The 27,196-nt window shown below is 33.7% G+C and overlaps 4 protein-coding genes and 1 long non-coding RNA gene across 8 annotated transcripts in view; 1 reads left to right on the top strand and 4 right to left on the bottom strand.

The window, feature by feature from the left end:
* LOC117212541 (TBC1 domain family member 1) overlaps window positions 1–22,105 on the top strand; it is a 39,296-nt gene extending 17,191 nt beyond the window's left edge. For 2 of the 3 annotated variants that reach the window (XM_033457433.1, XM_033457434.1), the window contains exons 2-15: window positions 14,729–14,851; window positions 15,176–15,358; window positions 15,509–15,814; window positions 15,918–16,122; window positions 16,481–16,597; window positions 16,693–16,909; window positions 17,007–17,324; window positions 17,405–17,691; window positions 17,794–17,955; window positions 18,039–18,355; window positions 18,454–18,706; window positions 18,794–18,912; window positions 18,996–19,220; window positions 19,305–22,105. In XM_033457433.1, coding sequence (XP_033313324.1) covers window positions 14,750–14,851; window positions 15,176–15,358; window positions 15,509–15,814; window positions 15,918–16,122; window positions 16,481–16,597; window positions 16,693–16,909; window positions 17,007–17,324; window positions 17,405–17,691; window positions 17,794–17,955; window positions 18,039–18,355; window positions 18,454–18,706; window positions 18,794–18,912; window positions 18,996–19,220; window positions 19,305–20,225 — 3,732 coding nt within the window. In that variant the 5' untranslated portion in view covers window positions 14,729–14,749 and the 3' untranslated portion in view covers window positions 20,226–22,105. Of the gene's footprint in view, window positions 1–2,603; window positions 2,691–14,728; window positions 14,852–15,175; window positions 15,359–15,508; window positions 15,815–15,917; window positions 16,123–16,480; window positions 16,598–16,692; window positions 16,910–17,006; window positions 17,325–17,404; window positions 17,692–17,793; window positions 17,956–18,038; window positions 18,356–18,453; window positions 18,707–18,793; window positions 18,913–18,995; window positions 19,221–19,304 lie in introns of those variants that run through there. The other variant, XM_033457432.1, reaches the window with a different exon arrangement.
* LOC117212546 lies at window positions 4,570–5,905 on the bottom strand. Its single transcript, XR_004488480.1, has 2 exons — window positions 5,275–5,905; window positions 4,570–5,000 (listed from the first exon to the last, which is right to left on the bottom strand). It is a non-coding gene; the product is annotated as an uncharacterized LOC117212546 (long non-coding RNA).
* Window positions 7,660–8,600, bottom strand: LOC117212544. Its single transcript, XM_033457438.1, has 2 exons — window positions 8,344–8,600; window positions 7,660–8,277 (listed from the first exon to the last, which is right to left on the bottom strand). Exons 1-2 carry the CDS (start codon window positions 8,411–8,413, stop codon window positions 7,979–7,981), a joined length of 369 nt encoding a protein of 122 aa, XP_033313329.1. The 5' UTR covers window positions 8,414–8,600; the 3' UTR covers window positions 7,660–7,978.
* LOC117212545 lies at window positions 8,810–11,968 on the bottom strand. Its single transcript, XM_033457439.1, has 3 exons — window positions 11,351–11,968; window positions 10,470–10,598; window positions 8,810–10,375 (listed from the first exon to the last, which is right to left on the bottom strand). Exons 1-3 carry the CDS (start codon window positions 11,553–11,555, stop codon window positions 10,365–10,367), a joined length of 345 nt encoding a protein of 114 aa, XP_033313330.1. The 5' UTR covers window positions 11,556–11,968; the 3' UTR covers window positions 8,810–10,364.
* Window positions 22,106–22,448: 343 nt separating the features above from the next.
* On the bottom strand, window positions 22,449–26,894 carry LOC117212542 (U4/U6.U5 tri-snRNP-associated protein 1). Of its 2 annotated transcripts, none has more exons than XM_033457436.1 (11): window positions 26,599–26,894; window positions 25,783–26,231; window positions 25,571–25,699; window positions 25,091–25,510; window positions 24,873–25,014; window positions 24,410–24,684; window positions 24,230–24,317; window positions 23,961–24,159; window positions 22,970–23,156; window positions 22,730–22,884; window positions 22,449–22,652 (listed from the first exon to the last, which is right to left on the bottom strand). In XM_033457436.1, the coding sequence occupies exons 1-11, from the start codon at window positions 26,759–26,761 to the stop codon at window positions 22,625–22,627; spliced, it is 2,235 nt and encodes a 744-aa protein (XP_033313327.1). In that variant the 5' UTR covers window positions 26,762–26,894; the 3' UTR covers window positions 22,449–22,624. The 2 variants fall into 2 exon arrangements, 1 of the variants encoding a protein (XP_033313327.1); XR_004488479.1 differs by lacking the exon at window positions 22,449–22,652 and adding an exon at window positions 23,694–23,818 and having other exon boundaries at window positions 22,745–22,884.
* Window positions 26,895–27,196: the final 302 nt, after the last annotated feature.

Raw genomic sequence — 27,196 nt, 5'->3', positions numbered from 1 at the left:
ATCCCAAATAACATACATCTTTCACCGATGATTTAGCGCGTATGATGAATCAACAAACAAATTTTGTAGCATTCGATTTTCACTGTTCACATAAAAAAAGATTAGCAATGTGCACATCGAAATTTGTCTTTCTTTGTTTCTTATAATGTGAGTAGTTAATATGGTTACGCAAGTTTTATTTAAGAAATTATATTTATTATAATATTTTCTTCACAAAAGCGAACTAAATTTTCCAAGATGGCCGATTAAACGAGGCAATGAAAACTCCGCCAATCGAATGCGCCTCGTTTGACTTGCAAATCACGTTGCTTACGAATAACGAGCTTGTAAAATGTTGTAAGTGTTCGGGCACGTGCGTTAAAAAAATCCAAACGAGTGTCTGAAGGAGGCACGTACGTTCTGGTCGTCCTTATCGAGGTTTTCGTACGGAATTGCCCCTCTGGAATGTTTGTAATCAAAGGTGCACTATAATTATATATATTGCTTGACGTAACCAAAATATCGTTGTTTATCAGACACTTAATTCTAGATAAGTTGGACAAAAATGAGAGATACACGCGTTATTACCATATTTTTTATCTATTTTCATAAAAAATGTAAACGTAAATTTGCTCCAAGAAACTCGGAAATTAAATAGTTGAAGTAGAATTTTTAAAATCATCATTCTACGACTTAGTGATTTCTAAACATTTTGGAACGACGGACTTATATAATAATATTTCACATTTGCGCGCAAAAAGGAAAAATGTTTGTTCATAGATGTCCTTGAAATTACCGATGCTTGATTTTAAGTTTAAGTATTTATTATATATAAGTTTAAGTAATGATGCGTAGTTAAGATGCGTAAATCTATCAAAGTGAAATCAAATGTATAAATGCAATATATTATATGAAAATGAATTCGCATTCAACGCAGACATTAAGGCAGCAATTAACGGATGATTCTTTCTCCCAATGAAGGTTTATATTATAATTGTAACCATCGTGATTTCATCCATGATTTAACAAACTTACAATGGTGTCTGCGTAAGAGTAATGAATTATTAAAAACCTCTCATACTTGACTACCGAGTGTGGCATACTGGCTACTACTTGCCACGGAGAAAACAGAAATATATCTAGAAGTAACCTTCGATCATCGTTATTGATTCAACATTACATAAGTGCATCCTGCAATTGGATCCATTCATAACAAAGTACATTTAAGATTGTAAAATTAAATTATTTTTCGACTGACATCTTGTTACTAACTTCAAATTTTATTTACAAAATATGTTTTATGAGTTAATGGCGATTATCTTTATAAAGTAAACTATGTTATAATATACCCTGGTATATATAATATACCCTGTGATAACAAATGACGTCTGAAAAATGAAGACAACATCTATAGGGGGTAAACAATGCGAAGCAATAAACGTTATGAGCTTAATAAATTAATATCGACAGAAAATGTTTGATAACAAATGCTTGAGAGTCAATTATGACGGCAACCCTTTTAACGGCGTTTTTCATGAGTATAATCCACTGGTGTTACCTGAAAGCGCCCGACAACCAATGGAGAGGTCCATTCGTCTGTTTAGGTCTTTAGGCCTTAGGCGGCGAAGTGCGCTACGCGTCAGTCGATGTTTGCTCGTCCGTCGGTAAAGGTGTTACTAGTTCCGAAGCAAGAAGTTCCGTCAACTCGAAAACAACGTCGTTTCGTTCTACTAGAAAAGTTCGCACGCTAATCCACGATTAGATCAGTGCAATGCTTGTCTTGAGACGCGACGGTTCGCATCGCGAGCTCTCATTAAAAGTACCTGTGAGTGACACTAAATGAAACCACATAGAATATTTTAAAGTACTTAAAAATTACTTGAACATTACAATCGAGGAACTAATATTGATTAATCAATCGAAATTGCGTCGAATAAATACAAAGGTTATTTCAACGGCCTCCAATTGGAACATTGAACTTGGCAAAAAATTTAAATTTCCCGCGTCTTTCGATGTACTGTAAAAGTGTTAAAAAAGAACTGCAAATATTTGTAGTTCAATTATAAATACTTTGCTGTAGAAATTTCGAGATCGAATTCGGTGATATATAGCTCGTTGAAGGAGAAACGAGTCTACGATTGTGAACAGCCTTGAAAGGAGACGCACAAGTTCGGTCGAAAATAAATCATTTTCTACTCAGTGGCGACATATACCAAACTTCGCAAGAAACTTCTGAAATCGTTTCTGACGATCTCTATAGATGCAAAATCGTGCTTTCGTCATTTAACAGAAAATTTATTCGAGTAAGCGTCACAGGTGAATGAACAAAACTTTCGACGATAAATCAGAGTCAGTGATTACTTGTTCGCGTCCAGCTGCTGGCAGATCAACGTGAAATTAGAGAAGCGTAATAAACTCGCTCGAATAGCATCGCTTTGTCATCGTCCCGGAAGGGGACCGTGCATCGTTCTCCCCAGAAAAGTCGTGTCGCCGGAAGTGGCCCTGAAAACGTGCCAAATCTTCGGTTTGAGGGAAAGCAACCGCGGTGAACGTGGTGACTGGGCTTACGTTCGATTTTTTCGGCCGTCGAATGCTAGAAAGGTGGAGAAGCGAAGGGCGGAAAAATGATTACCGTGCCGATATCCGCTTCCAGTCCTTACATGAAGGTTACATCCTACAGCGATGCAAGCGCTATTGGCAAAAAGCCTACAGTGAGTAGATCAAGAAACCATTCACAGTCTGATTTTTTACTTCGAGGTCATAAAAATTGGTTTTTTGTTCCATTCTCTTAGCTTCTGTTTCTTAATTTACTTGTGTAAATTTTAAGATCGTGGACTCACTTATGAAGTTGAAAACATTCGACATTTAAAAAGTTTATTGGATTTTTGGACAATATTAGGTTTTAATGCTTATTTATTAATGTGGGGATGATAGTACCAATTATATCGATATTTTATTAATACAAAGCCGTAAGAATCGGTTTCTTGTTCCGTTCCTTTTTTTCCAATATATTACTTTCTTTGTGTAGATTGTAAGATCGTGGCCTGATTTATCAACTTAATTAATATTTAAAAGATTTATTGGTTGAGAATATGTATGTATTAGGTATTATTGTTTATTTATTAACACGAGGATGATTATACAAATTATGTTAATATCCTATGAGTACAAGTAAATTGTATATTTATGAATATGACTGATTTATGAATGAGTAGGACTTAAATATCGATTTACTTTATCCTTGAAATACTGTAACCTCACTTTTGATATTTTGTATATCTTTGTATGCTGTATGTACTCTGTACCTGTACTTAATTTAAATTTCTAATACATGCGAAAATATGCTAACCAATCTATTAATAATGCAGTATCACAGCAATAATAGTATACTATATGAAATAAAATGTGCAATACAAAATATACGACGCAGAACAAACTACAGTGCATAATAAATATCTTTATATACTTTTAAACACGCTGTAGATTAAATAAACTCTATATGAAAGTAAAAAACAAACCTAAAATTGATAGCATGAATCAATGTGATGCGTGCTATTTGGTCGCTACGCTCGTACTAAGTCATTTCTTCTTTCTTCCTTGCATTGTATAGGGATATTTTGGGTCTAGCAAAAATATAGAAAGCGCAGATCAAGATCTGACAAAATTTTCTAGGCGTTATATTTTAACATTCTTCTTCATTGATATATATGTCGGAGGCAGGTTGGCAGTTTGGGGTGTTCGACGAACCTTTACCGTCTTACTTTACCGTCGCGAACGTAGCCAATATTTATCAGTACGAATGTGGACGCTACAAGAGGCTATGAGGAATGGTAATAGGATGGTCGAGATGATGGTGACAACGAAGTCAGGTTCGATAACGAATCCACGGTCCACGGGAGGACTCGTATCAACGTGCTACTCGATTCGAGTAACTTCCCGATGACTCAATCGGCAATTCGTCCAACGACTCACTAACTGACTAGCTCTAACTCTCACTCTAACTCTGTCCATCCAAAAGAGGCTGCCCTTATACACTCCTGTCCCCGCTTCTCGGGTTAATCTTTGTTTTAAGGAGAGCCATATAATCATTTCATACCTCTGTCAGGTACATGTCCCTCCCGTGACCGTGGCTATGTCCGGTGACCTGCCATGTCAGTTCGAGCCCAACCCCATCGTCATAAAGTCAGATTGGAACATTAAGACTATTTCTTATTTTTATTACTTAAGGGCGGCTATAGTAAAAGTCTGGACTAGTGTATTAGGGTTTGTCCCAACATTCCGGACGGGAAATCCCGCTGTCTTTCATTCTCCGACATATATATGTGCATGTATGTATGTATGCATATCTATGTATCTGTGTATTCTAACAGATAATTATGCAAATGAAATATTCAATGTTTATTAATTCTCATTTGAAATTTACTAAAAACAAATGCGCATTTAGTGCTAGATAATGAAGAGTTCTAGGAAGTTTGTTGTTGTAGGAGATAATTGAATGATCTTGTATAAAGATATGTACTATGGGAATTATGAAGTTATTCTTTGTTTGTCTTATTGTGAATGGGGAATAGATTGAAATAATTTGCTATGTACTTATCATGTTGATGATTGTATTGTATCTTCCATTAAATTGAGGAAGAACTGTCGGTAATAATAATTTATTCCTTAATTATTATCTATTACTCGATGCATATAAATTCATTTTTAAGTTACTAAATTCATATATCATTAAATTTTTGTATATAATGTCTCGATGTAAATATTACATCGATTCATTTTAAATTCCACAAGAGATTATCTCAAATGGCGTATGGACAAAGACAAAATGAGACATTACGTGTCTAATTTTCCCGTTTTCTCCGCAGTTTCTGTAGTTCATTTCTTCTCCTTGCTCTTCCTTCTTGCTTTCTAAAACGGTGTCTATCATTTCTCGTATGACATTTGGACCATCATTCGCCCTATTTCTCAACAAACCTGCCAGTCCGATCTTCCCATGTACCACGTTAATCTTTTGATTAACCCTATAAAATGAGTATAATTTTCATATCATTATTATTCAAATTTGATATATTAATCACTAACAAAAATCTTTAATTTAGTGTTAGTTAATTTTTCTCAGATCCTTAACAAACACAGTGAAACGTGTTTCATAGTCAGATTAATAAACAGAAAATCATGTCTGTTTTCAATTTAAAAATTAATTTAAACGTTTCCCTAATAAATAAAATCATTATGTCGTATTTCACCAGATCTTACACAGATAGATCGAGATGTATGTCATAGTCAAATTACTACCTTGAAATTCCTGGCACGATTCTTCATTATCTGGACCATGATAGTAGCACACAAAGGTGGGGATAATTTATACCGGAAGAGAAAATGTGTTTTTTCCTATTCGGAAATTCGAACAAACATTATCACGACGTCGGTCACTATTGATATTTCGCCACGAATATATCTAGTTCTATAGCAGTAGTCTTAATCTCATGTCCGTTATTTATTCTTATCGGCTTATCAGGAGATTATTCATCTTTTGCGACTAATCGCGTGCGCGACAGAGGATATTCGCTAGCCTGGAGGCTGTTTTCCTTTCTTCTCGTTTCCATCTGTCGTCGTTGGTAAGGCGTACGTTCGTGGAACCAGGCGTACCGTGGATCTAAATTTACAACAACGAACAAACGAGCAAGAATCCCAGCTCTCTGCCAACGTTCGGTTCGTCGAATGACCGTGTTCCAATTATTCCGTAAAAAATATCGGTTTTCTTAACGCAGATGCTTTTTACTTCTGTCGTATTATTTCTTACATATGACGCAGATTGGATGGTTCTTAAACGTTTAAGAATATCGCTGCATTCTCGCGTCTGCTTTGTACGCGGTAGTGAAAGTTACGTAAAGAACTAAACGCGTCTGAATGGAGTTTGACGTAATTATTTCTTGATCGGAACCGCTCACTACCACTGTCGCCCCTAGCGGACGTTTTGTGCAATTTATCCATTTTAAACCCTTTTTCTATTCTAGAACTTACGACAATGCTAATTTCTACTTTATTAATGTGATCTTTATGCGTTCCATTCTATTTGAATAGTTTAAGCTATTCATTTGCGTAAGAAATTAGTTTTTTTTAATTCAGCATTTGCCGGGAAAAGGACGGGATATTAGTGTAGAATGTAGTAAAGTTTTTTATTTTGAATCTATATGGTAATGATACCAGGCAGTTGATCTACCACAATAATGTTTTCCACAGGTATTTACTAATAATCTAAGAAACCTCGTGGTTTGTAATTTATGGAAGGTTAGAAAATAGAAATAGGACAAGTTCTTGACAACAGTTAGGAATTCCACGATTCATTTAAATTTAAATGACATCGGAGTGTTTGTATGAACATTAGCGCCAAAATTATTTGTCGATTAGAGAGAGGATTAAATTTGCAATTAATTAACGGTATGTTGTAAAACACTTTCTTAATCGTCTTACAGAGCAATTATTTCAACTTCTCTAGCAATATATTTTTCTTATTATTCAAACAAAATATTAGATACTCGTTTTTATAATTTAAATCGAAATAAAAATATTAAGATCAGATATAAAATACCTAACCGTAATAAAAATATAGAGCGAAAGATAGGTTATGAAAAAATTAAAAAATATTACAGACCAGCAATATAGGTAAACGATAAGTTTAGAAGATTTACTTCTATTTTCTTCTTCAATTCTTTGCAACTTTTTAGTTTCGTGCCGTGGGAACTTTACTCTCGAATTTACAAACCAAGAAACAGATGACCAGTAGAAAATTCTGAGATTGCATCGTTGACAAGAAAATAAATGTTATTTACTTTGACTGCTCACGCGAAGGTTGCTATGTACATATTAACATTTTATTTTATATTTATACAGCTAAGTAATCTTTTCATTAAAAAAGAAACAGTCGAAATTAGTTTTATAGTGTCGAATAAGAAATGCATTTTACGTGACCACATGAATTTTCCAACAGCCTTAATGTTTCTGCAGTCCGTATCTTGTCATTTCATCTTTCACATTCCACGTTCCACGTTTTGCATTCTACACTCAACATTCTACAGCCTGCATTCTGCAAATTGTGCTCGCAAAAGTTACTAGAGGCATCTTCATGTCAGGTACAATGACAAACAGAGGTATTGGCATACACCAGATTTTTCTGTAAAATTCTGTCTACATAAAAGATTCATTATTCTTTATTTAACTCTTCCAGGATCGAACGTTTGTAGGGCTCTAAAGAAAACTTCTACTTTAGAAAAGGATGAATGTATTTCTGTTGTTAAAAGGAGCTACAATTTGAAAATCGAGCTTATAGATCTATAGTAAACGTCTGTATTTTCTAATCCAATAATTTAATTATTATGGATTTCCATTTATTTTCTAAACATAAAAACAATAAACTTGTAATAAAACTTAGTTAACATTAAAAACTATAACTAACATTTTTAATGCAATTTACTTAACTCTCCATTTCTATAGGTTTTGTGGAATTTTCTGGAAAAATCCTCAATTACTCTGTCCATATAATTAAAAAATGGAACGCAGATAGAAAATTGTTTTAGCTACTCAGTATTCAGTGCCATATTTCAGATGTATATTTTTGTACATTATATGCATTCTGTGCATTTTTGCACCTTAGAATTTCCCATAAATGCTAAAAAAAAGTCCGCAGTCTTATAATTAATAATAGAAATACATTTTCCTTAATAATTTTTTTTACAAAATACGTAATGGACTAGAATTTATCACCAGTTTTACCAAAAATAAGAACCTAACCTCAACCTAACCCCAAAAATAAAAACATCTATCGTTTACTTAATAAATAGATTATTAGAATGCAATTGCCTGAAAGGTCTAATCTTTATGTAAAATGTCACTTTCAAATCTAAATATTGCACCGATGAAACATGCTGGTTGAAAACATCCGGCCGGATTTCTCCACATAATTCCAGTAAGAACCAGAATTTAGTAAATGTGCGATAACCTAGAGGAGACGCTCGATCGACTTGTATCCGAGTTCCGTCACGAATTTTGCCGGTATCCAGGAGTCTCGTGCCAAAGTTATGGCATTTCGATCACGTACCAGTATCTCTGCTTTCACGATTCTTTGAATTCTCGATGACAACGGCAGGAGAAGGCGATAGTAGGACGAGAAGAAACCGAGTGTCTCAATGAATATCCACAACACAGTTTCAAACCAGTTTTTCCGTCTATGGATCCGGTGGTTGCCGCAAAAAACGTGCTTATTAACGCGTAATCGTGTTAGAGTGATTACAGTACTTTCTGCAACAAAGTGTCGATAATAAGACGTAACGTTTGTTCACTGCTCGCTCGTAGGTATTATGTTACCTGTTCCGTCGACATGACTGCTTGTTTCGGGCTTAATGTTAATTTGGTCACGTAGACAGATACGTTGCATTCTTTCCCTTCCCCTTTTATTGCTGTTTCACAGTGTATGCGTACGTGCACGAGGTACGCTATGCATTCTTACGCTACTATCTTTTCATAGTTATCTTATAAGAGGTGTCTTGCTAGGTGTCTTATTATAAAACATTTGCATCGTACTATTAGCTATAAATATCAGGATACCTACTCGTTGTATCTACTTTGACAAATACCATATTTAGTATTTTACATTATAACGTAGATTGTATTTATATTATTGCAATTTTATTATCTTATTATAATAAAATATTTAGAAAACAAAAATAATGGAAAGCAAGAGTTCTGCAAGAGTTCTGGTACTTATAGCCAGCACTGTATGCTTTTACCCAGAAGCAGGAACTGAAGTATTCTTTCTTCTTGTATGCAACATTTAAACTAAATTTATCTGATACTTGCACACTTTTATTGGAACTAGGAGTACCAGATTAGGAATAAATCATCAAATGAAAAACATTTGCATCTTATTTTGTTTTATGATGCACATTCAGTATATTTGTTTACATAAATTTGTTTTGATAAAGTTTGGTTGATGCACATTTCACAACAGCACATTTGCTATTGCACATACGGTATATGTAGGGATTTTCTAACATGTTTACAGAGACTGCAGTATTTTTGGCCGATTAGCAGAAAACATTGACCAGCAAGCAACTCGCTAATTTTTAAGTAATTAATTCAAAGAATGTGATATAATCGTTTTGGTAATAATGGAAAAAATCGTGAGTCAACAGATTTAGCAACTTGGAAAAGTATGATCCTGGTATTTAAATAACACAAGTGAAAGCTTAGATATTCGTGTAACGTTTGGGAGAGACAAGCTGTCTGCATATAATTAGACCCATTGAGTGCCATACATTTTTAGATGGATTCCTCTGAAATATTTCTGTCCTCGACCGCTGCCATTTGCATAGCAAATCTATTTGCAATAGCAAATGTGATTTCCTTCGTATTATAAACCAGATCAATTACAAATAAGGAATAATGTAAACAAAAATAAAATGTTCCTTGTATTTTAATCATTACACTTGCTTATAAATTATGTTATAGGTGTTCCGCCACATTAGTTACAAGCTTGCTATAACGTCCATTAGCACACATTAATTAAAATCATATTGTATTAAGTTGCAAAATCAATTGATAGATATTAAAGTGTACATATACGATACTTTTAAACGAAAGAAAATTTATGTGCATTTATTCATGGTGTTCGGCCTCAACAATTCTTATTTTAATCTGTAAAAGTGTCGGCAGACACGCGTGACGCATTCCACGACATTTCAATGGAAACTATGTCAACCAAGATCAAAGACCTTACACGTACGGTTATCGACACTATCCAGGTTTTCTTTTTTTCTTTTTTTTTTTTTAGCGTCAAATCAAATTAAGTCTGGCTCCAGCAATTAGGATTTAATTATGGTCGACACATGGCACGTATGAAAATGTAGCTCCCGTCTCTTTTCACACTGCTGCTCCATAAATGAACACTAGGGTGAAAGTATCTGTATAGTTTCAATGTTTCAACGCGCAAAACACTTGATTCTAAACATTAAGAATCTCTTCATTATTTTCATAAAAATAAATATTACTTCCTATGTATTTAGTTTGGTATATAATACATATATATATGCCTTTAGAGCAGTATATTGTATACTGTACAATGTACAATCTAGTTCATAATATAATTTTTGGTATACAGTGCATACTTTCATACAATACGTGTTATATAACTTTTTAATTATATGTATGTCTTCAATTTCATCGAATCAACTTTCATAACAGAATTAATAGGTCTGTACTTATTGTCATTCATAGGAGATCTCTAATCGTCATAAACATGGTTTTCATTAAATTCCTATTCATCAATAATTAATGCCTGGTTGTTTGCATCGTAGAAGATTTACGTAATAACATGTCTACAGTAGTTGCTACTGAAACTCTGCAATTTAAAAAAAAAAAAAAAAGAATGAAACGAGGGAGATTATTCTTTGAATTCCATGCAGTCCTTAAAATACACTTATGAAACACCTTGCCTTCGTTCCGTTCCAAAAAGTAATTGCTGTGTATATCTGGAATGATGAATGATTGCACGCGCAAGGCACATTCGTGAGCGATCAGAAGTTCATCAAGTGAGAGTTGCTTTAACAATCTCCGACGTATATCTTCACAAATTGATTTAAACTCCTGATTGGTTCTACAGAATCCTTCTTAATTCCTTGGTGTAAGAAATTTTAATCAACGATTGCAATAAAATATATGTATATACAGGGTGGTTGGTAACTGCTGGTACAAGCGGAAAGGGAGTGATTCTACGCGAAAAAAGAAGTCGAAAATATAGAATAAAAAAATTTTTTTTTTATTTTGTTTTTTAAATTTGTCTATCGAGAAAACGATCTACAGTGAGATCACGAGACGTGATGAAGTGCACGCGTACCGAGCGAAAATTCAAAGTCGATTTTCTCGAAAACAAAGCCTCAAACGAAAAATTTTTATTCTATATTTTCGACTTCTTTTTTCGCGTAGAATCACCCCCCTTCCGCTTGTACCACCAGTTACCAACCACCCTGTATATATCAAAGTTATAACTAGGCTGCGGATTTTTATGTAAATTCGTATTTTTATGGAAGTAACGAAAAAAATGGAACTTGGGCATAAATTTGATTCACCTTCTAAATACTGTAATAAAAAATTTTGCGTTGGAAGTTTCACGTACTTTCGGTGCGTTAGGTCTTTGCAAATTTAAAAATCCATAGTCGAATCATAAACTACGTGTAAAAAATTGCAATCATGAAGTTAAAAAATCTTTCAAATCATTAAAAATGTCGAGGTGGTAGCTCTGAAATAATCATCATATTGCAATAATTTCGAACATTTCTACTGGAAAGTTACGCGACATCATTCCCATTCCACTCACACTGAGAAAATATCCCTGTAGATAGCAGAAATCCGATAGTTGAAAAAAGAATATCATCCATCGTTGACTTCACAACGGAGATTCCATTCACAGACACGAGATCCGCGCGTGCAGAGGGTCTCATTAATTCTTGGCCGTGAAGCGCGTTGGAAAAACGGACGGAAACGATTTCTCCGCTGCGCCTTTTCTCACGATCGTCGATCATGCGAGCGCCCTTGGTCCGGGAGCACAGCTTACGAAATACCCGTTACCATTTAACTACAACTCGATGAGGCGGTTCATAGGGTCTTTCTCGGGGATATTCAATCTAATTTTCCACGTGCACTCAATCGAGCAGCGTCACGATGCAAAACCGTGCTTCTTTTGATGATCACGCGTGCTTTCATATTTCGAATTGACGATGATCAATTGGTAGTGGACGGAGCGAGTGTCAACAAAGAAGATGGAGAATCGCGACAGATGTAGCGTGCACGAGCGCTTGAAGACCTTGTGAAAATTTCGCGATTATTCTCGGTGGTGGTATTTATAGCTGAAACAAGAGGAGATTCAATGAATGCGAATATTGAAAAGTTAAATGAGATTTATTGCCATTATTCGTCGAAAAAATTAAGCTAGAAAATACTAGATATATCAGGAATAATAGAGAATTAATAGTCTTATCATTCTCTTCTTTTTTTAAACATTTATTCAGCAGATGACTGATATGACTGACTGAGATGACGTTATATGACTGATATGGTCACATGTGATGACGGGAAACAGGTTATTTATATCCGATCCAAGTATCCTCTTATTAAGAATGATTAAGTCCTGAAGTAAAGACGACAGGAAGTTAGTTTTCTCGCAATCCGTTAAACCGTTACTTTACAATTAAATATATATCTGTTTGCTAATGTATATTCGATGTACATACATTAACTAACTCGGTTATCTAGGCACATTTCTGCATTTGCTGTAATTCTTTTATGACCATTCATTTTCCATTACATCTAAAAATATAACACGATATGAGAAATTTAATCGATCTATTAGAAAGCTAGAACACGCCTCTTCAACTATGCAATTGTTTTCTATGGTCATTCATCTTTTATACCGTCTAAATAATTCAAAATAGAAAATTAATCCTAGAACTACATTTTAATATGCATTCTTGCTAAATTTACATTCTTCCAAGTCTTCATCCATAAAATTGAAAAAAAGATTTGTAGTTAAGGGATGAGAATTCATTAAGATAGCCCAGTTTCAATGTCGCGTTGCTATTCATCGTCTTGTACAGATTGCAGTCAATGTGTATCAAGTGTCAGTCGTACATATTTTACAGTATGAGAAAGGGCCGGCCGGATAATAAAAAGAAAGCTTGTCTGGTAATTGGATAAAGGAAGCCCCGCCGCTTTGTGCCGATCTGTGTCAGCAACTACGCTAGCGAGATTCTCCTGTCGCAGCTGAGAAGACCTCTTATGGTCGTCGAGATAACCACCCGTCAAGATAATCTTCTTTTCATTGATACAAATTGTTCTCTGATCGATCGGGTCATCCGACGTATTTTCGGCTTGCTAATCGTTCTCGATATATCGCGTAATCGAGACCTAGCCACAGTTTGCATAATAAATTGTTTGCTCTTAACGTGGCTCATAACGTCAGCCACGTTTATACCGAAGATCGATGATTGCTTGCTTTTCTCCTTGTTTTCCCGAACTCTCAATGATTATAGGATTCAACTTCTTTTGTTTTCAGCTTTTTCCATATTTTTAATCTTTCTCTCTATTTCTTATATAAATGCACGTGTTCGTTAATAGTATTGGATTGTAACATAAATAAGTTCGGTCAATAAATATATTGAGTTTATCCGAACTTACTTATGTTACAACCCAATACGTACACATACTTTTTAGTGTCATTGTACGTATCCATCATAGTTCGTAAATGGCAAAGAACTCGCGTGTCTCACGCGAGATTGCTCATGAAAATTGGTGTAACAGTGTAACCTAACGCTTGGGCAGCCTCCAAGGTAACGCTTGGATGAGCTCGTTGTATGAAGAATTTGTCGATGCACGAACAGTTCGTTATTTCTTAGTTTGAAATTCTACCTTAGTACACGCTGGTAGCAGCACTATGCAAGTTGTATTTGCAGGAGAAGCCGTTTACAAAATATGATAACGTATCGCACATGCATTTCAGAAGTTCAATCAGACAAGTTCTTCACGAGACAAAAGCAAGAAAGCTATTTGGTAGCTTACAAAGAAAGCTATTTAAGAAACATATAATGTTAGCGATATTATGGTGTCTAGAAAACAATAGTCAAATATTATTTTTGTAATTTTCCACTCCTAGCGCTTGAAACCATGCTTTGAGAGTTTTAACATTCTTCTAACACGGAATTTAATTATTTTGAAATGCATATGGAGAGATGCTTTTGAGTTATAAGAAAGTTGTTTCATAAATCGGGATAATGTAGATGTCGCACTAGTTCAATGGCGTTTTATTATTGTAAATGACTTACCGATTGATCTTCTTAGATTCTAGATTATTAAATGGTAAACAAAATACCTATATTTAATTACTAGACTGCGAATGTTTATGCGCATTCAGACATGCGTTTATAAACATAGCTATAGAAATGAAACCTAGACTGACATTTGTTTCGTCTTTAAATATTATATATCGATCACTGATTTATACAATAATAGTTAAAAAATAGGAGTAAAACCTAAGAAAATATAATAAAGTCTAAGAATGAATGATAAACAAACAATGAATCTGGAATTGTTTAAGAGAAAAGAAAAATATAAAAGAAAGAAGAGAAAACCATGCGGCCGGCGAGTGCTCTCGAAACAAATTTATTTTGGTCCACGGCCATCGGCCACGTTTGGACCACGCTTTCTTGCGAAATCGGTTTGTATATTAATGGTGCAGTTAGGATGCTACATCCTGGATTATTTCTGGGAAATTTCTGACAAATTTTTACCTCGAAAATATATCGTCAATATATAACGCATAGGTGATGCACGTACACCACACTCTAGTGTTATACAACAGTGTGAATTATGCAAATCGATACATTACTATGTAAATTGGCGAGCTTTGTAACTAAATTGAAAGGAATCTATTTAAAAACCGTTTAAATCGGTTTTCTCCATAATTTTTAATAAAATACGTTCTTTCTTTCGTTCGTAATTATTTAATTATAACCTATAAATCTAAGATTAAAATAAAATGTTAAATTTATATAATTTGTATTTTTCGCGAGAATTTCGAACTCGAGAATTAAAGACACGATTGTTGTCTGTGTCGCGTGACAAGAATTAATTTACAACTTAAATACCATGATGTCATGTCACGAGAGAGAGATTGCAATTCAATGCTTCGCTTTGTTTCCAGGTTCAACAATTCCTCAGAAATATGAAGGAAAGTCGGGATGTCCCTCAAAGATCGCAAAGTAGCGCGGCCAGCCTAACGTCCCTAGGTGCTGACATATCTCCAAGTTCTTCCCATTTCTTTGAGGTGATTCTTCGTGTTTCTTCTTTCTTCTTTTTCTCCTTTAAACGCTTTTTATTGCTCTATACATCTATGAAGTTGATAAGTATAAATGAATAAAAATAAATACAAAATGAGATTATTTAAAAATAAAATTTGTAGACTATAAATATACCTATTAGCACTTCTGCTATTAATATTTGTAGCAGCTTCTAAATATATACACTTTAATTAGAGCAATAAATGATCTTTAAAAGTTAGAAGTCCTTGAACTCAGTTTTAATTTAGATACAATTTTTCTCACTAAATAATTTTCTTTTAAAATACAGATTAATAATCAATAACTTTTAGGTGCTCTATGTGGGGAAAATCAGAGTGTCGCATCCAAAGGTATCGGAGGGCTTCATAGACGATGCCTTAGTAAGATTTCGCGTTCACGGTCTTGAAAAATCGAGACCGTCGGTGACTAACTTTCTTTCCGAGAGTCAGCGTCAATCACTTTTAACGTCCTCCAATAACAGGAGAAATAGCACGGTAAGTTATCTTTTCCTAATTCTATACTAAATTATACATATATTCTAATTATAATATTTATTATAATATCATTATAATTGTACATGTATATTAATTATAATTCAAAAAGTCAGTATATTAGTTAATATTAAGAAACAATTTTTACTTCAGGAATCTAGTGCTAGTGAGATCGAAAGTATAGAAAATGTCTCCGGAAATGGGGTCATATCGCCCGTTAACTCGCTGGGTGTACCGTCAGCACTCACGGGTTCGGTGGAAACGTTTCCAAAGACACAGAACCCCAATCTTGCCGAGAAAGACGAGCGCGAGGAGAATCGAGATGTTACAAACAATAATTCAATGCAAGTACCGGAAGTTATGCGAAACCGGGCTTCCTCTACGGGTAGCGTGTTGAATGCCAGGAGGGATTCCATGGCGAGAGGGAGTGACGAACATAATCGCACGATGCTCTTCCAGGTTTGAAATGATTCGATATATATATTACATATAATAATAATAATATATATTTTATTATATAGAATCTGTATTGAAACTGATCTGATCTGACATTGAATTTCAGGTTGGCCGATATGATTTGAGATTAATCAGCCCGGATAGGAAGCTGGTATTGCTTCACAAGCAACTCAGAGACGTGGCGAGTTGCGTGCAAGGCATCAAGAACTCCGAGCACTTCGGTTTTATTTGCAAAGAGAATAACGTGGATTTTTTTGTTGGCTACGTATTCAAGTGCCAATCGGAATCCGTTGCAGATGATCTTGTCGCTGGTAAAATGAGTTTCTTATTCTTTATTGATGGCTTCTGCTACGATGAAATAAATCCGGCATTGCAAGGAGAAAGTTCCTATATATATATATATATGTAACTCACTTCTTTTTTATTAATTAATATAAGAAATTAAACTTTATATTGGCTAACATTTGGTAATAAATACATTAATCATTTTTCAGTGTCGATTTTAGATAAGGCAGATTCCATCACTAATAGAACACCCTGTATAAACAACTAATAATGTAGAAGTTCCATTATTTCTAATCAAGTACATCTAATCTAACAATATAAAAATACATTGAGGTATCAATTTACTAAAATCAAACAATCTAAAATCATATACGTATTTTTTAGCTATTTCACAAGCGTTTGTTGGAACGTGCGAAGTTTCAAGGAAAGACCGATATTCCGTGTTTTCATGCGAACACTGCCCCATGTATTGGTATAACAAGTTGTGCCAGGAAATCGAAGGTAATTTACGAGTATACTTATGTCTTGTCTCCCTTTAATTTCCAACAAAATTATGGGACGAGTAAGAAGTTAGCATGTTCTCCTGCGGATTTTAGGACAGAATGACAGGAGGACCCAGAATATAATTTTTTCGCGGATGGAAATGCTGCCGGAGGACGAGCAAGAAATCGTCGTTAGTAAATACAAAAGTGCTGAGGCCGCCGGCGGTACAGGGACATCTTTACGCGAGCAAAATCAATTTTTAATAAGACTGTTGCGTGCTCATTGCGAGACAAAACAGGCTAGGCACGTTCATGACACAGCCGAGAATAGGTAAGATTTCTTTTAAGAAAAAGTTTCTTGAAATGTTTATTAAAAATACAACTTTTATTTATGTTAACAATTCAATCTAATCTATAATATATTTCAGGAGTGAATTTCTTAATCAATACCTAGGCGTAGGTGTCGGAAGCACAATATTCATGAAAGCGAAACGCTCGCTTACAAATAGTTTTGATAACCTCATAAAGAGAAAGGGTTCGCGGGATGACCTTGGACTTGGACATTTAAAAGATATGAGCCACCTCAACACTGTGATACAAAAAAGCGGTAGCCAAAGCCCCGATATGTCGCGACAACCGTCCATGGCAGATATTTCGCCGGATTCTAGTAGACCCAAATCTTTAAGGGTTTCACCTGAACAGCAATTGACTGTAAATACTGGACCAAAGAGTTCTATGATGGATATGTATGTATAATTTTTGACAGTATGTAGTTTATAATTATAACTTGAATTTGTTTTATTATTTTTATGATATTCTTTAATAGATTCCTGAAGGTAGGAAATTCACCAAAAATGTCTCCAACTGAGACAGATGGAAACAATTCGGTACAGTCAAATGGCTCATGGAGACAAGCTATATTGAATCGAGTTGTAACTCCCAATAAAGATCACGAAAAAGAAAGCGATAAAACAGGAAATATTGGCGTCATCAAATCGCCCCAGGCGACGGCGACGCGCAGAACGAAACAAGAATTAAGGGATCTGTGGAAGAAAGCTATCAATCAGCAGGTGATACTTATACGAATGGAGAAGGAGAACGCGAGGCTTAGAGGTAATATAATGCAATATTTAATAATATACTATTTAATATCCTTTTCTGAATAATAGAGAAATACTTCTTTCAACTTGTACATAAAAATGTACTTAATTTCAGTTCGTCAAGAAGAAGCGACTGTTAAGAGAATAAAATTGGAGTACGATGAACTTAGCACTTGTGGCCGCGAGTTAATGGAAGTATGGGACCTTTTAGTAAGCAAAGAGTCGAGGATCTCTACAAAATGTGATAATCAAATGCTTTTACATGCTATTAAACAAGGTAAGTGATCATAAAAATTTTAATATCAAGATATTTTTAGATATAATGACTTAACGATTTAATAATTATTCATATTGGTACAGGTGTACCAAAAGGCAAAAGAGGAGAAGTATGGCAATTTTTGGCCGAACAATTTTGCTTGAAGCAACCTCCAATAGACACGCGCGACTTCCCTAATTACAATATACCATACGATTTGCTTTTGAAACAGCTTACGTCTCAGCAACATGCAATTTTAATAGATTTAGGACGAACATTTCCAAACCATCCGTATTTTAGTTCACCTCTAGGACCTGGACAATTAGCTTTGTTCAATTTGCTGAAAGCTTACTCGCTTCTGGACCATGAAGTTGGTTATTGTCAAGGTCTCAGTTTCGTAGCTGGCATTCTTCTTTTACACGTAAGTTTAAATATTTTTAATTTTTGTTATTTTATTAATTAGTATTTAATTTTTATTAATAAGCATCTTTTTTTTAAAATATGGTTTATTTTTAATAGATGTCAGAAGATATAGCGTTTTTCCTTCTACGACACTTAATGTTTCGAAGAGGCCTAAGGAAATTGTATCTTCCTGATATGGCAGCTTTACAATTGTACCTGTATCAATTATCCAGGTTGTTGCACGATAGATTGCCTGCGATTTATAATCATTTTGACAAACATGAGGTTTCGCCCACATTATACGCTGCACCATGGTTGCTAACTTTATTTGCCAGTCAATTTCCACTTGGTTTTGTGACTAGAGTTTTTGGTAAGTACAACAAGATGAATACAAATTTATACACACGTATTTATTTTTACAGTTTCAGGTATTTATTTTTTATATTTATTTTTATAGATTTACTTTTCTTGGAAAGTACTGAGGTACTTTTCAGGGTAGCTATGGCGTTGTTAGAAGAGCACCAAGATCAATTATTAATGTGTGACAGTTTTGAAGAAATTATGGAATATCTCAAAGTATGAAAAATTCTTTTTTTTTTTAAATGAAGCTCTCGGATATAACTATAATACCTATGTTCCTTAATTTTTGTTAATTATAGACGCGCGTACCAGCTGTAGATAAAGAAATTCTGGACCGAGTTATGAAACGCGTGTTTTATCCGGATCAAGAGATTACGAAGCAATTGAACGAATATAGAGTGGAATACCAGGTGTTACAGGAAGAAATGATATCAATGAAACCGCAAATGGAAAATCTGGAGAAGTTAAAAGTACTTAACAAGCAACTTACGCAAGAAGTCGGTCAGCTCAGTGGACAACTTGAAGTAAAATCTTTAAACATTAATCTTACTTAAAAACCATAAGGTTTTACTGCTTCTAAAATTAAATAAATATAATTATAATCACAGATTACTATGAACGACTTGCACCGTTTGGAGACAGCAAGATCTATGCAGCAATCGACCCTGCACAAACTTGAATCTCAGAATCGCAGTCTAGAAGTGACTGTCGCCACATTGGGCGCATTTATACAACAACTATCTGAAACTCGCCCAGACATCGAATTTCCTGGTGAAGTTCGTCGAATAATCGCTCAGTTAAGCATCGCTGAGAAACGAAGAAGCACACCCAATAGATTGTACTCCCTAAAAGTGCTCGAGGATAATAATAAAATGGGAATGATCAAGAGTAACTCAGCAGGAAGAGAATCTCAAAATTTGTTAAAAAATAATAACGTAATGGATACTCCGTACCCTTTAAAATCCACGTTGAGTCAACCAAACTTGGCTACAAAACTGGAGAGAGTCTCGTCGTTCTTCTCAAACTCGCATAATCATATTCAGAAGCAACGAGCACAATTGGCCGCTCTTAGGAATGAGTATGCGAATGAGCAAGGTATTAGAAATGACGAAAACGATCCAAAAACCGTCAATATAGATATTCGGATCACTGATACGGTAAATTCAACCGAAGAGCAGAACATGGTGCAAGACGATAATCACTTGAAGATCCAACAAGTCAATTTGGAGAAATCGAGTTCGCTGCCATTAAATTCTAAAATGAAGTTGAAGTCGTCGAAATCAGCTTATGAGTTAGGATCTGTTCAAAAAGTACCAATTACAAAGTTGGAAGTTACAAACGATGATAACGTCACGAATTTAACTGGAACGATGCATCCTCTGGATACCTGCAGTGATGTGAATTTTAGATATGGAGGAACAACGAAATTGAAGTCGATAAAATCAACAAGGTTATCGAGCCCAAGCGGCCAAGATGAAGGTATGAGCAAAAACGCTCAGAACCAGAACATAGAGACGTTGAACAGATAACAATTGCTGATGATGTTGCGCTCAAGGAAGATGCCTTGGAAGGTAACTAACTTGAGAAAGGTCTATCCAAAAAGCTAACGGAACAGTATCATAATTCATGTTTTACTTCCACATTTCATGCACGTGTCCTCTCTTGTATACAATTTTTTGATACAACAACAATCAATTTTTATTTTTTAACAAGAGCTCGGTCTACAAGAGGTGGACTGCCGATCAAAATATGCTGAGACTCGCACTTCCCTTTTACTTATACCAATGATTTTAATACCATGCGATAGAGAACAGAAAAGAAGCAAAACTATATATAACAAAGAAGTCAATTTATAATATTTAAAAACTTGACGCGACTTTTGTGTGCGCGTATGCCTGTGTGTGAATGTATCAGTATCAGATATAGTTGAATATGTTCATACGTATATATGTATATACATAAACAAAAAACTTAGAGAAAAATTAGGAAGAATAAGTACAGCAAGTTAATAACTATCAAAAATATTTGAATGTAGGAAAGAGTAAAAAGGAATATTTACGTAAATATAATAAATAAACTGCTGACAAGAAATTTGTTTAAAATGACAGTAACATAGAAAATAGTTTCTATTGAATTTTGCGAAGTAACAGAATTGTAGATAATTATAATTTATTGGTGAATATTATTTGGCAAAATACATGTTACTGGCGTAAACTAAATTTCTTAGAATCAAGCAAATAGAAGTCATATCTGTATCAAAATGTACATTAGATTATTACAAAATTGATAGGAATTCATTTAAGAAATAAATATTGAATTAAAGGAATAAACGTTGTTTGTTCGATTAATGATATATTTTTTGTTGTTAGTACATAGTTGCCCAAAATTTTTATTTATCAAAATAACAAATTTCAGCGAGCAGTAGCCCTAATAGTAAGTTAACTTAAATTTTTGACAGGGTTTCAAAGTTACTCAAAAATTCTTAGCTAACAATACAAAATATACCGCTGCCTTAATTTAAAAAAGTATTTTCAAATAATAGTTCTAATAATAATTTTCTAAACAATATATTTAAAAGATTACTGTTTTTAGTTACGAAGAATTCCTATTACTTTTGTATAAATCATCGAGAGAAGTGCCAAACTTTCTAGAAAAGAAAACAAATTTTTTTAAATTGTATATAACTAGTAGAGAGGAAGTTTTCTAAAACATATATTGAGATGTAACTGTATCGTGTATATTCGAGACATATTTATAAGATGTAATTTATATAATTATTGTGCACTATGTAAGATTCGAGAAATCATCAAGTATTATTACTATTTTTGCACAAAGAAAAGCCTTGTGATATCAGGGATACTATATACTATGTACTATAATCAATGCCGTTCAACCTTCTCATAAAGAGAAATCATTTTTTAAATACGAAATAATGACGTTGATATTTTGTAAAAATACTCAAATTGATATCAGTAGCGAATCATGCTGTCATCATAATTGATCAAGACTTCTTTCATTTAGCAAGCCCATAAATATTTTTAATCTCATAATAATATATTGTACTAAATAAAAAGCAAAAAGATAAAAACAGACAATGTTCAGTACGTTTGTACAGTAATTATTAGAAAGGATAAAATATTTTGTAGTACCGGAATTTCTACCTTCCGAATAGCAATTTGTACAAGTAGATAACTAGGAACTTTAATCGTAAATTGTGATGAATAATTAAGAAGTAATGTTAAAATATTTATAGCTTTTATGCACATGTTACTGTTAGCATATAGAAATCGTATTATTCTAATGTCGATATAAATAAGATATAATTGTGAACATCGTTTGTTCCCTACACTTAATTTTATTGTGATAGCAGTCAATTTATTTGATTAAAAACTAAGATGAAATATTTTAAGTATATAAAGTATCATTATCGAAAAAAACTGTGACAAAATATGAGTTTATACTGTTTTATATATACCGAGAGAATGTAAGTAATTTTCTCTGGTAACTGTATCGATATGTACATATATTGAAGATTTCATATATCAATTGAGCATATCTGACTTATAATGTAAGCAAAGCCTTACAAACTTGTCTGTAAAATATAAACACAATATTTCAATCATATCATACGCGAAAATTAAAATTGTAATGTTCCCGTATAACAAAACCTTAAAAATAAAATAAATAATTATATTATTTAAAAAACTAATGATCTTTTCAATTAAAAAAGAAAAGGGTCCAAGAAAGATTAGTTGTCTTTGTAAACTCACAAATGTTATTTTATTATCGCGTAAGTAGATTAACAAATTAAAGGAAAAATGTGCAAGTATTCATTTTCCAATGTACTATTCTGCTGAAAAAGTGTACTGACAAGGGATTTTTCTCTGTCACAATATTATATACAGTTCTTACAGAAATTAGCTTTAACTTAATGCTTTGACTTCGATATGCTAGTCCTGAAAAAAAATATTCATAAGTATTACGAAATTAACTTTTAATTAATATCTACTAGAGTAATATAAAATTGCTTTACGTTTGCATTTGTTTGCTTCCACTGAGTACTATATATGGCGACTGAGTTTCTTTTTGTTTTGCTTGTAATAAATTAAGTGTTCCTAGAGGGGTATCTGTAGATGACATTCGTTTCATTAAAACTTCTTGTTCTGCTTTTTTCATTCGTTTCTCAACCTATAAATTATGAAGTTATGTTTAGTATCCACTTTGCAGTTTAAAAAGGAAAGAGAGTTTTAGGTAGGATAATAAATAAGTTGACCTTATTTTTTCCTGGACCTTTCCCATGAAATTTATGTGAGAGATATCGAAAAGCTTCCTTTGCACTTAAAACATGACCATCGTCATCGATGTATTCCAGCTTGACATTTGGTTTGAAACCATCCTTCTCTTTGAATTCTGACGTTGGACCATTGAAACGATCCCTTCTACCAAATTTATCATCGTCTCTACAAAAACAAAGATAAAAACAAATAACAATAAACTTCGTTCAAGTGTAAAAATTGATTGTAGCTCATGGAATTCGGTGTTTCGAAATTTACGTTACCGCGAACAAAAAAATGATTAAATTTCAAAGATACATTACATTATGCGATTAAATTAATACGAATCTAAACAAGTCGATATTAACTATCGTTTAACTAATTATATGTATATGTATGTATTAAATTATTTGTTATTACTTGCTCAAAGAAGATTAACTTTTATAACATATTTGATAAAACGTATAACCATAAATGTGAAAAAGGATTTCAGTTCAAACCAAGATTGTATAAAGTCCGTATCCTAAAGGTTATTTTATTACCCATATTTGAACATGCATGTATAGAATGCAATAATACAAAATTATACTGTGATGTGTATATAGCAGATGAACTTTTTTTCTTGCTAATTATATTAATGCAATTTCAATCCATACTTGGACTTGTCTAGAACGCTCGTACAGATCTCGCTTGGTACAGTAGAATCGCATAATATAAACATACCTCTATCAATCCTACTCTCTTCTTAGGCCTTTCATCATCTCCAACAAAGTAGTTAATCTTGTTGCGGTAGCAGATCATCCATTTTCCGAGCACCGAAATCTGAGCTCTCTATTTACGACTGTTAACTAACAGTTTGAAATTCACTAGAGACTCGTCTAACAAGGTTCGTTGGTATGCATTCAATAGAAGAATATTTCTCACATTTGTTTCTCTTTCCAAATATGTAAGAAAGCTTCTTGTATTGAATGATAGTTGTTCCATACATACCCATAAGTCTTGTCCTCTATTGAGTAATTCTGAGCTTGTAGATGTGCGAAACGAGACGCAGATGGTCTACTACTATCTTCTTTTTGCAAATAACCTTTGCTCATAGCAAGTTTTAACGCTCCACCTACGCCATGTCCGAGCGAAGGTTCTGCATCTAAAATCGCGGCTTCCATTGCTACTGGTTCTGATGTACTTTCATCTGTTCATAAAATATAAAAGATTATACACAATGTAAAAGATCAAACAATCTGCTTGGATGTTAGAAATACCTAGGTGCACTGTATTCCATGCGCCACGGCCATCATCTTCATCCTCGTTTGTAGGAGGTTCCTCTTTGACTCCGTCCATTTCAAAGTCCTGCATTTTTTATTAAAAAAAGAAGGAAAGGAAGGAAAAGGAGATTAGATAATACCATTTCAACAGAAATATAGTAATAAAACATTCAATACCATCAACTCCTGTCCATTTTCTTCTCTATTTCCAGCAAGACCATAAGTAGGAATGTCTCCTAGTGTTCTACAAAATTCTGCAGTGGCGTTAAGAACAATATTTCCAGATTGACTCTCTTCAGAACCCATAGACTCCTGTTTTATAGTTTCAACAACTTTTTCGATATTTGATAATTGGGATTCTTTTAGTTTTTGAGCCTTCTTCAATGCTAATTGTAATTCCAACTCTTTGTCATCTTCTTCCAATTTTATTCCACTGAGATCTTCAGTGGGAGCTTGAGGATGAAGAAAAATTGGCTTATGTATTTTTAAACAGTACAATAGTAATATAACAGTATAAATAATTAATATAATTAATAGTAATAATTAACGGTACATAATACGCATAATAATAATTAACAGTACAACAGAGGTTCAAATGCTAAAAAGTAATTATAATCTTTAAAAAAAATATACTAAATACCTCCCAAATCATCTACGTCCAAAACATCGTTTTCTTTTACGTCCTCGGTTTTTTTGGCTCTCCTACTTCCAAGATCTCGAAGATAATCATTGTCTTCAGGAATTAAATCTTCTGCTTTTAATTTCTTTCTAATCTTTCGAACCTAAAATAATATGACAAAATATTGAGCTTGTGCATTATGTAAGAGATAGCATAAAATCTTGATTTCACAGGATTACCTTTTTCTTTGGCTTCTTAAATTTCGCAAGTTCTTCTTCATTATAATACTCACTAGCTAGTTTTGGCTCTGTTAATTGTAATGATTCTAATCGTTTATTAGCTAAACGTTGTTTAACGTAGTCAAGTTTGTTCTGTTTCACGTCTTTGATGTTATTAATTCCCAGTGTGAAAGTATCTTTTTTCGTTCCTCCAATCTCTTCGTCATATTTTTCCAGAATTGTTTTCTTCGGGAAACCGAATTCATCGAAGTTATCATCATCGTATGCATCGTAACCAGGCTTCTTCGTTTTATTGAAAATATTACGTTGATAACGTTCCTCATCAGTTATATTTACGTTAACAAGCACGTCTTCGCCTTCTTCTAGCACTTGTCGATCTTTTAGCGTTAAGATAAGTGTTTTGCCTTCTTCAAATTTCTCCTGTTAAATATCATTCAATTGCTATAATTTTTAAAAATATACATAAATGTAGGTACTTACAATATTGTGCTCCACTTTGAGGCCCTTTAAATTTTTTTCAGTATAAGCTGTATTACGTGCAGCATGAATTTCTTCTTTAACCAAATTTCCAATTCCAAATTCTTCATCTAACTGATCTAACATTTTTGCCTAGCATGAAAATAGAAAAGATCAAAACATTAATTATAAATATGCTAACTGAGTAATATACATTTGGAACACTTTGAAAATACCCTTTCTTCTGCTTTTTTCTTCTCTTCCTCTAAACGTCTGGTCTTATCAATCCAATTTCTGGTATCATCATCAGATTCGCATTCTCCTAAACTTTTTACTTTAGCTAAATTAGCCTCAATTAGTCTCTTCTGTTTCTGAGTGCCAATCTTTTCCTTTAATTTTTGGGTCTTTAACTTTTCGTTAACATCAGGAGCAGGCTTGTGATAAAACTCTCCCAAGTCATCCTTAATCTTATTCGGATCATCTTTTGGTCCACTATCAACTTCTAGTGGTTTTAAACCTAACTTTGCTCTTAACTTGTTAGTTTCTTCAATCGATAGAGAGGTTTGTGTTCCACCGCCTTTGCTTGGCGAAGGGCTGTGCTGCTTAGAAATTTCAGGAGGTGGAGGCGTTGACGGATGTGAAGACTTAGAAATTTTTGGGGGTGGAGGTGCATTAACTATTTCAACTGAAATAAAATAAACGCAGTATTAACTGATATTAACTATCGTATGCTCATCATAGTAAATGCTTATGTACCTATGCAAAGTATACATTATTATTTGCTTTGATTCCCTCCAAATTACTTAATCTTGTACTTGAAATTGATAAATATGTTTCTGCGCAGATGAAACACGATATTATTTTCGAAACGATGACAAGGAGAAATAACAGAGATAAATGAAAAGTATTTTAGCTTATCTAACCGCTCATAAATAATTACATTTTTGAAGCGGTGCGCGCGTAGTTAATTTTTTTACTAAAACACGCGACATTGAGAAAAGCCACTGTGCAACGTATTCGTATAATTTAAAAATAATGAATCAGATAATAACCATCACTATCATAATCCTTGCGTTCTTTTCTTCTATGCTTTTTGTGATGCCTGTGCTTTTCCGATTTCTCGCGCTCAGGCGTGTAGCTTCGTGAACGGCTACGGTGACGCTTCTTCTTAGCGTCCCGACTCTTCTCGGTCTTGTGTCGTTTATTCGAGCCCATTTTCAATCTTTTTAGTTACACGTACACCGTGTGATACACCGTTTTTCTTAAATTTTTCTAAAATTTACTATTTATTCGGCTCTAATTTGTCAATTCCTACTACCATCCACCATTTTTTCAATGCGCACTTCAAATGACAATACTATGCGAAGTGTGATGTAAATATTACCAACCATGTTTAGGAAAACCTAAAATATTTTCAGAAACAATTGTGTATCCAGCTTAAAAACCCGTTTCAATATTGGCGTTTTAAATTTTATGAAATATTTATTCTTTAGCTTATATTATTATACATAGGATTTAAATATCGGTTGAGATTTGTTTTTCAAGCTATAAAGAGTTTAAATTTTCGCTGAAGACATTCGCACGTGCGCAGTCCGCCATACATCAGCTTACGCATTTGAACAACAGGGAACGTTCAGTAATGTAATTTAA

Source organism: Bombus bifarius, unplaced genomic scaffold (genome assembly GCF_011952205.1).
Source record: "Bombus bifarius isolate JDL3187 unplaced genomic scaffold, Bbif_JDL3187 scf7180000008321, whole genome shotgun sequence".
Classification (NCBI taxonomy): Eukaryota; Metazoa; Arthropoda; class Insecta; order Hymenoptera; family Apidae; genus Bombus; species Bombus bifarius.
The sequence above is the reverse complement of the archived record's forward strand: the minus strand, read 5'-3'. Positions and strand labels throughout refer to the sequence as shown.